At 39.3% G+C, this 9,764-nt stretch overlaps 2 protein-coding genes across 2 annotated transcripts in view; one reads left to right on the forward strand and one right to left on the reverse strand.

Annotated features, from left to right (window-relative positions):
• tubg1 (tubulin, gamma 1) overlaps positions 1 to 2,850 on the reverse strand; it is a 10,224-nt gene extending 7,374 nt beyond the window's left edge. Inside the window, exons 1-4 of the mRNA XM_014023423.1 lie at positions 2,665 to 2,850; positions 2,331 to 2,443; positions 1,230 to 1,397; positions 1,075 to 1,143 (exon numbers count right to left, since the gene is read on the reverse strand). Coding sequence (XP_013878877.1) covers positions 1,075 to 1,143; positions 1,230 to 1,397; positions 2,331 to 2,443; positions 2,665 to 2,713 — 399 coding nt within the window. The 5' untranslated portion in view covers positions 2,714 to 2,850. The remainder of the gene's footprint in view (positions 1 to 1,074; positions 1,144 to 1,229; positions 1,398 to 2,330; positions 2,444 to 2,664) is intronic.
• A 325-nt stretch (positions 2,851 to 3,175) lies between these two features.
• Positions 3,176 to 9,549, forward strand: retreg3 (reticulophagy regulator family member 3; the record flags this gene model as incomplete). The annotated part of the gene is given in 10 exon segments (XM_014023414.1): positions 3,176 to 3,323; positions 3,544 to 3,810; positions 4,778 to 4,884; positions 5,072 to 5,102; positions 5,175 to 5,301; positions 5,469 to 5,553; positions 5,965 to 6,102; positions 6,610 to 6,689; positions 7,159 to 7,291; positions 7,376 to 9,549. Coding segments are annotated over 9 exon segments (1,509 nt in total). The 3' UTR covers positions 7,936 to 9,549.
• Between the last annotated feature and the right edge of the window lie 215 nt (positions 9,550 to 9,764).

A 9,764-nucleotide genomic window follows, 5' to 3' on the forward strand; every position in this document is an offset into this window, starting at 1 on the left:
AAATAAATGTTACCAATTATTTTAATATTTGAGCTGAATTACAATCATCCTATTTACAACGTGTTCACATTTTTAAGACCTCTGAAAGATTGATTTAAGACATTTTAAGGCTAATTAAGGCCTTATTTTTGGATTGATGAATTCAATGACTTTCAAGACTTTTTGAGGATCTGCAGGAACCCTGTGGTCTGTGGGAGGAAACTACGAGGAGAAAACCCACGTAAGCAATAGGAGAAATAGAAAGACTCCAGGTCTGACCGGGGATCGAACCCAGGACCTTCTTGTTACGAGGCATCAGTGCTAACCTCTGAGCTATCGTGCACGTGTTAACCATGTGTTACATGGTTAATAGGCTGCCATAAACACCACTGAGTTCAGAAAAAGAGTCTCGAAACGCAAATCTTTTTCATACCGTTTTCTTTTTTCTGTACTTATCCAGACCAAAATAATAATAATAATAATAAGTAAAAAATACTAAAACCAAACTCGATACTTTTTCCACATTTTTAAAGACTGGGTAGGGATTCTGTTTGCTTGAGCTAAACCTACAATAATGCCACAAAAAGACTCAGAAATAACAACGAAGGCGCTGAAAATGATCACAGCGACAAAAATGACTACAAATGAAAACAAAAAGATGCCAACTATACCACTAGAAAAGAGGCAGAAATGATCCATAAAAATGCAACAACAACAAAGACTTACATCAACCGCAAACGGATAAACATGTACAGCAGAGAGAGACGGAAAATGACCTCTAATAGACTAAAAAAAAGATCAAAGAGACATAAAAGAGTGATTCAAAATGACCACATTAAAAAAAAACACACACACAACAATCACACAGGCTGGATTGTTATAATTGTTACCATTAACTTACTACTTTTCTCTGTTTGAGTTCAGGCTTGTAGTGAAAAAGCTGCTTGCAAACGGGCTGAATCAGTCAGCTAATTCAATATACTATTGCTATACAACAGTACTGTCTAACATTTAAATCAGCTTTTAAAATGTTAACACTGCGACAAACTGAGTAACCCCAGTCCCAAACYAGAAGTCTGAATGTGAGAAACTTACCTCCAAACTGTCGCTGCCATCTGCCTCTCGATCAATGATGTCAAAGATGTCCTCCTGAATTTTCTTGCCCTAGGGTTAAAATAAACATAAAACAGTGTTAGTTTCAGTTGTGACTGATGACATGGAGCTGAGATCATTTGTTTTCTGGCAATAACCTGAGAATATCCACTGGCCCAGTTGTTCCCAGCACCTCCACCATGCTCGGACAGGTAGATGTTTTCTGGGTTGTACAGGTTTGCATAAGGAGAGTTCAGGATGGAGTGAATCACACGCGGTTCGAGGTCTAGAAGAACCGCACGAGGGATGTAATGCTCATCATCAGCCTGTGAAGTTTGATTAACAACCAGAAATTAGTGGGAATTTAAAGTGGTAATTAGTAAATGGTCAATCGTTGTCTCTATGGGGCCTGATCAGTCGTCCCACATCGTTCACATTACAAAGATGCCATCTAGTGGCAAGAAATGGTGGCCAGTTTCACAAGCACATATTTCTGTCATACTATTTCTTCACTCGCACATCCTGGATCCCTCTGCTTACATTGTAGTATCTCTAACATAAGATGTGTGCAACACTCAAGAAAAGACAAGTAGAAATGAACGAAACWATTTTTATAAACACCTAAGTCTAAGCAGTCGTACTAATCAGACTATYATGTCGCTGCATCATACACCAAATGCTTTGTTACAGCATACTGCTCAGTTTGTTTGGCTTTGTCTTATAATAGTAAAATATGAAAGGTCAGCCAATATGAGTCTTTCTTTGGCCAGCACCAATCTTTAGAAATTAGGAGGGCCAAGATATTTGTTTTTCTTTTTTGATAAATGTGTATTTTTCACAGTATATGTATACCTACCAACCAAAAAATAATAATCTATAGGCATTAGAAAATAAAAGACACTGAGACTAATGATCCAGCYGCAATATCTTTGTACTCTGTTTTGTTTCAGGTCTTTACAGAAGTTGTTTATCTATAGCACATAATAGTTTTTTTAGGCCTGACAATTTTTTTCTTCTGTAGTCTATTATTTTTTAATTGTAAATACACACTGTATATTTATATTATGATGTTATTATTATTATTATTAGACTTCCTACATGACAGTTGGCAACAATTGCTATTCTAAGGTTATCATTGATATTCTGAGGAAATGTCTGTATCTTTAGTCAAAAAGGTAGAACTTTGATCTACGTGGGAATGTCCCGTCTCTCAAACATTCATAAATAAAGATAATTATTATTATTGCTGCTCCTCCTACCTGATAGAAGAACACGTCTTTTCTGTCTGTCCCTTCAGTTGCAAACTCCTCCACGATGCCTTCCGGGCTGATGCCATGTTCTGCACACAGCTGCTTCCAAAACTCAAAACCAACTGCAAAACAAAAAGGCAAAAATGTGTGGATAAAACGGCACTTAACTTTCCAAATTGCTGCTTAATCATTTAGCATTAAGTTAATGCTTAAAGGGGAGGAAACACATAAAGGAGCTGCTAACTATGCAGGGAGCTAACGTTTACTCGTATCTCTATGGAGAATCCGTTAGCAAAATTAGCTAGGGTACAATAACATCATTAGAGATGGGTTAGCTACGTACTTTGATTTCCACACTGTCCGAGCTGAAGCGTTATTATTTCTCGCGGCATGTTGTCTCTTAGATCCTTATTTAGCTAGCTGACAGACTAGCTAAATATTCTATTATGAGAGAAATGCGATGCTACGATTACTGAACCACCACAGACCCGCTCCTTCCCGCTTGTTATTGGGTTAGCTCCGTTTTTTTATTACCGGCGAATGAGCCGAACACACGCCACGTCAAGAGGCGAAACGGTGTCACCACTTAAGTACGCTGGCATTAAAATGGAGCAGACATCASAGTCAATCTGACGCTTTATCGCTTTGTTTGATTTGCGTGCTGCCACCTAGTGGTGTGGAATGAGTAACTTCAAGCGAAATCGCAGGATAATCACTAGATGAACTATTAGGATTTTTATGAGGATTTATATAGAGAAAATACAGTTATATTTGCATCATATAAATCCTCACAATTTTTTTAATGTTATTTTAATCCGACAGTATTGGTCGTATTTATCTGTAAGGCAAACACATTTTACAAATATGTTTTCATGTTCTTGAACGCACCATGACGCAGTGGATTTTAAGGGTTTTGATTGGTCCGTGCACCAGTCGGACAAACAGAATACGCCATATTGACAGGTTTTGAAGAGATATTTTTCGGACAAAAATGGTTATATAGTAAGCGTCAACTTATTTAAAAAATGTTCTTAACATTGTGTTCGATAACATGTTTACTTAAACGTTGCAAAACCAATAATTGTTGTGTATACTGTATTTTAGCTAGCGTGTCTCGCTGTTGGTCTGTCGTGGTTAGCAGAGAGGTGGTGTTGTGACCGCTGTGGTTCCCCCCCCTCTTATAAGCTGTTTATCTGTTTCCACTTGTATCTTTATTTTACAGGTTCACTGTCAACATTAAGATGGCGCACACTGGAGCGACAGAAGCGGCATTCACTGAGGAAAGCTCGGCCAAGCTGGGTTCCGGTGTCTGCCTGCGAAGTCGGTCGTGCTCCAGTGAGAGAGACGGTCAGGTTCGGGCTGTCAGAGCCGCTCTTCTGTCCAAGTTGGGCCCCTACGAGCCCGTTCTCACCTACCTGCAGTCCGTCCTGGTGTGGGAAAGACCCCTCCACAGTGTCCTTCTCTACGTTGTTGTCAACGTTGTGTTCTGGTGGGTTTTATTTGTGGSGCTTTCGCTCAAATCTCTTGTCACTGTGATTATTTTATGTTCAGATAAAAGAACATGTTTTGTAAGCAGGCTGGGATGAGGCTTTTCCTTAATCCAATTGCATTACTCAAGCTTCCACATGATTTTTCACAGATTCAGCTTTGTTTACATTGAGTGTGCATTTCTAAATATGTGGAAAGCACTTGGCGTAAACTCTTTCAAGCTGCAGTGTTTGTTAGAATGATCTTTATGTTTAATTTTATCCATTGCAGTGAGTAATTTTAACTGTTGATTCCAAAAACTTAGTGCAGCATCATGGATTATCTATTGCTCAATTTACATATCACCACAATTATTGATGTGTTTCTGTTTAGCTAATTTTCTATAAAACCACAGATTATGTGCTTTATTAGAGCTTAAATCATTGTGAATAGTTTTGATATTTCATTGCCCAAACCCAGGCACCACAGAGGAATTTGCACATTTTGTTTGCATTGTAGCAGCGAACGTCACCGCTAACCTCAATACCAATACCCTTTTGACCTGCCAGTAAATTCTGGGTTAGGGTAATCTCCGCGTTGGCAGAAATTTGCAGCGTTGTTGTCGTCAACAAATGTTCAAATCTTGTGATCTTAAACTGGAGCAGCAGTGAGAGACTGAGATTTTTGAGACTTCAAGGTGTGGGYAAAAAAAGTGTTTGAATGTACCAACTGTATCTTTTCCACTGATAACGGATTAGTTTAATAATCAATGCTTACCTGAATCATCACCTTTCCATGCCTATAAGAGTAAATATGTTAGTAATTTTGACAGGATGCGACACACAGACGGGAGAACTTTCCTCATTTTTTAAAATGAAACACGAAGTCACTTCTCCGCACAAAGCTGTCAAATTATTTTAACATTTTTTTTATTTCTAAAGAAACAGGCAGAAGATTAAGTTTTTGTTTTCCTTTTTTTTCTTTTTCAGGTTCTTTGCTCTGACGTCGCTGCGTCTGCTGTTCCTGCTGGCTTCTGGCCTRGCTGTGCTTGTGTTTGTTGACACATGGAGGAATAAGATTTGGCCCGAGATTAGAGGTTTTTTACACTTTATTTCAACTGACACACTTCAGTTTCAAGATATGTGCTTTAATTTCCTGACTAGATGTACCACCAATACGCAGCTCCACACTGTGTACTTAAATAATAATAATAACTATTATTATTATTATATGTGTTGTTTCAAACTGTTTCTAATAAACTTATTGATGACTTCTCTCCACAGTGAGAAAGCCGGATGAATCAGAAAATGAGAGGTTTGTAACTGAAGACTGTAACTATACATTGTCTAATACAACAGATAAGTTAACTGTTTTGTGTTTGTCCAGCTGGGGTCTGGTGCAGCCCGGTGTGCTCAGCGTACCTGAACTGTGCCACCATCTCGCAGAGGCCTGGGTCAGTGCGCTGGTTCTCAAATCCAGGATGYTGGAATTCAAACGACAAAACCCCGGCAACGTGAGGACCAAATAATGTACTATAAAAATAAAAAAAAACTCACCGTTCAGGACATATCCTGCAAATTATTAATCCATTAAATTGTAGAATCTGTTTCCATGCTCCCCTGTCAGCGTGTCGTGTTGTTTCTGACCTTTAACCACGTGTGTCTTATTGTTCTGTGACAGTTCTGCGTCCTGACCTGCGGCATTTTCTCCTGTTTGGCTTTGATTGGAAACTACATTCCCGGACTGGTGCTCTCCTATTCTGCTCGTGAGTCCCAGCAGTTGGACCAGTCCTAACTACAGATCCACACCCTTTRATAGGGCCTGTCGTGTCGGCAGGGAAACTCAGCCTGACTAGACTGTTAAAACATGCATGGGTGATGAAACCAGATAAGTGGAGCCCCACAGTACCAGAGTCCACTCTGTGAGGTGATTAAAGCAGGGATGGAGACACACAAGATGAGAGCGAAGGAGCCAGGCAGGAAGCGAATCTCCTAACCTTCAACCAGTTGCAGGCTGCAGAGCTCAGCCGGGACGACCAGTCCCAGACATGTGGCTTTGTGTCCACAGCGACATGATTAAATATGCTGTGAATCTAAACCAATACGTTTTTTGATTTTAAAAAAATATATATTTTTAGCACTGACTGGTGTTCTTTTCTTTGTCTTTGTTAACCTAGTGTTGGCCACTCTTCTGGCCCCGCTGGCTGCCTATCACAGGGTTTTTCAGAATGTGTGCGGGAAGCTGGAACCAGTCCTGCAGCGGCTGGACTTCAGCGTTCGTGGATACATGATGTCAAAGCCTATTGATAATCAGTGTAAGTTATTCACCATAATAGTACCTATTTAACATTAGGTCATTCTTCTGTCGTTTAACATTTAGTCAGTTCTTTGCAGCAACTAGGAGACATGCTGTTCTTTTTTGTCATTTTTAATGCTTCGCTGCCCTCTAGTGGCAGGAAAGTGCACGTTCACTCATTTTAAACACGTTTTTTTCTTGCTCTCTGTGAAGACCTTCACAGATTATTTAATTCTTCTTTGAATCTAAAATATATTAATTCTAATTTACATATCTATATTTGAGTATTATAGTTAGACTGAATCRTGCAGCTGTTCAGTGTCTCAAAAAAATTATCTATTTTAATACAAAGCAAAACATGCTCTTAGATATGAGTCATTTGTCTAAATGATTTGCTAAAATGGTTTAATAGGAACTTGAACAGAACTTATCATTTTTTAAATTTGAAGTTAGTTTAACGTGGTTATATATATAATATAGAATAACAGCAGTAGTCATTTTTTGTGTCTGTTGTTGCACTTTGTAGTTCTGCGAATGCCCCTACGTGGTTCAGGCACAGGTGAAGCCAGCGACAGTGAGGAGGAGTTAGCTGCTTTCTGCCCAACTGTAAGTCCGTTCACCTAAAGTTTCTTACTGTTTAAAGTTATTTAAGCTGGTAAGACGTGTGTGAGAACAGACATATCTCAGCTTGACTGCAATAAATATACAGTACTGCAAGTAGGTCTTCTTTAGACGTACTACGAGACGCTGTTTTAATTCTTAGAAAGTGTAAGATGTTTTAGATTTAAAGCATGACGTTAACGAAATAGACAAACTGTTTCCTTCTACTACTTGCTGCTGAGTCCTTTATCACAGTAGCACACACTTCCTGTTGAGGTTATGAACTTTAGAAAAGATGTGTACATTTACTGTGCAAGTTTGAGAGCAAATAGAACGAAAATAAAACAAACGGAAAATTTCTCTTGATTACAGAGTAAAAGGAAACCTTTAAAGGTCGTCACTGGTTCTAACAAAATAAAACTAAAKTGGTGCAGTTTAAAGATATTTCATCATTTCTTTGGGGTTTCTCCTCCAGTTTGACGATGCTGTTGTTGCAAAGGAGCTTGCGTTGACAGACTCTGAGCACTCTGATGCTGAGGTTTCCTACACTGACAATGGGACGTTTAACCTATCACGTGGTCAGACCCCGCTCACAGAGGGCTCTGAGGGTAAGGTTGAATCCTTTTATCCTTATTTGTTGCGTTGCTCTCTCCTCTTACTGATTGTTTCTTCCTGTCTGTAATGTTGCTCAGATCTTGACAGACACAGTGATGCTGAGGAATCCTTTGCTCAAGACCTCCCAGACTTCCCGTCCATTAACCCTGATGCCACTCTGATGGACGACGACGACGACACGAGCATTGGGCTCCCCAGCCTGGGCCCGTCTGGGCTCGGTAGTCACCGGGCTTCGGTGCTGGACGTGGATGCCCATCTGGACTCTGATCAGGATGACCTGGATCCAGAACTGTCCCTCGGCTCTCTCAGCAGCCTCCCACCCTCTTCGCTCACCGGGGAGTTGGCTGGGGTCTTTGCCAGCAGCATGATCCAGGCGGCGCTGGCGGGAGCAGTGCAACCCCGGCCTCCCGCCACCACCCAGCGCAAACAGAGCCACCCCAAAGCTGGGGGTCACCGAAGCTACCGCAAACAGTCCAGCTCCGAGTTTGACACGGACTTGGACGCAGAGGACTTTGAAATGCTGGATCAGTCTGAACTGAACCAGATGGATCCTGCTGGAGGAGGAGGAGGGGGTTCTAGGAGGGGCGAAAGCCAAGGGTCTAACTTCTTATCCAGCCTGCTTGGTAAACCCCAGTGAAGTATAAATGTGTGTGTGCTGTTAGGATTGTGTTGTTTATTGGGCAGTATGTGACAATAATGAGCGTGAATGCTTGTGTGAGATGATTTTAGGTCCCAGCAGCTTTGCCTCTGGTAAGCATCAGTAAATCAATGTGAAGTATTTCATTTCCCCCTTTTTTAAAATCATATTTTGTACTCTTCATCTCTTATTATTAAGAGTTTTTACTTTGTAGGCTGAGCAATAGGAAACAACAAAAACTAACAGGCATTTAGTGGGCTTCAAAAAATCTTTTCTACCCAGAGGACTCAACATACAGGGCTTTCCTAACAGAGGACCAAAAARAACATTCCTGTTGCTTAACCTGAGCCGTCTTTGATAATTAATGACATTACTAAGYAGCATTTAATGCTAAAACATTACACCTGCAATATCCATACCTTTACACACCAGTTATAACCATTACAAGCAGCATTTTATGACAATAATAATGTCATCAATGCATGTTCCCGTGCGATGATGAAATTTGTGCCCCTCACAGTGAGAGCTTAGGGACTGTGTCTTGCTCAAGGACTTTTTGGTCCCAAGACAACTGTCCTGCGACCACAGCCGCCCTAACTGATAGTTAGTATACCTCAACCCTTTCTAATTCAGTGCATTTGGACTTGTTTGATGTTGCAGGTTTCTGTAGCTTCATTAAACTGTTTATCAGGTCATGTTTTTGGACTGATTTTCATCTAGAATGAGAAGTATAAAAATATCAGTTTTATCTTTGTTTCACCTCTTTTTTTTCTGATTTACAAGTAAAACACTTTTATTTTGTGGCTACATTACAGTCTTAACCGAACCAGCAGATCACTGTTATTTTTATTCTTGTTCTCACCCCASTGTGAAAGCTGTTTTCTTCTCATGCGTGAATGAGTTTCTCATTTTTGCCCTCTTAGTGTCCATGTTTATTACCTTGCACGAGCTATCTGGATTGTGTTTCCTTTTCTAAAGTAGCCCCTTATCAGATTTGTTTATACTTTTATGTGTTCAAAAGTAAAGTTGATATTTTTTAGGATGATAATCATCCCCCCACCACCCCCATTTTAAGGCTTTTATTTTTTAAAAAGGAACTATGTTTACATCAGAGTTGGGTAAAAGTTATCCTCGTTTTTCTTTTAGTGTTAATTGTTAAAGTGGCTTCTGTTAAGGTTGGTCTAATTTGTCAATATGTAAGAATGCAAATGGCACTTTAAACTTTTAAAAATATATCAGTTAGGATTTAATCAAAAGCAAATTTCGAGTCAAAAACACCTTTTTTATATTGAGAAAAAAAAAGAACTGTATAGTTTTTATCTTTATTTCAAAACTAACAGATATTTACCACAACAAACAATAGCTGGATCTACATTTGAGTTGGGAAGAGAAAAAAAACAGTGCACTGATAGAACAATGCTGACATTTTAACAAAATTCGATTGTGTTTGATTTGTTGAATGTTAAAGCTGCTTAAAGAAAAGTCACATTTTAGGCATAGGTGATGATTTGTGGTTTGATCATTTGATGTGCATAATGTTGTAATTTCTTCTCTGTATCCGGTTTTGATATGTTTTGAAGTGCAAATTGGATTGAATAAAATGTTTGCAAATAACTTTGTCTTGTAATGTGACACAAAAAACTGTTTTAAAACCCATTACAGAGGTCTCACTCACTATGCGGATAACTTTGTTGATTGCCAACGATATCAAATTAGGACAACGTTCTTTACCAAAAGTTCATGTATGCTACAAATATGATTAGAAAATATCACAAGTTTACTGGATAATGCATTTGTTGTGTGTGTGTGTATGTATATATATATATACA

The sequence above is a fragment of the Austrofundulus limnaeus genome, unplaced genomic scaffold (assembly GCF_001266775.1).
Source record: "Austrofundulus limnaeus strain Quisiro unplaced genomic scaffold, Austrofundulus_limnaeus-1.0 Scaffold4, whole genome shotgun sequence".
Lineage (NCBI taxonomy): Eukaryota > Metazoa > Chordata > Actinopteri > Cyprinodontiformes > Rivulidae > Austrofundulus > Austrofundulus limnaeus.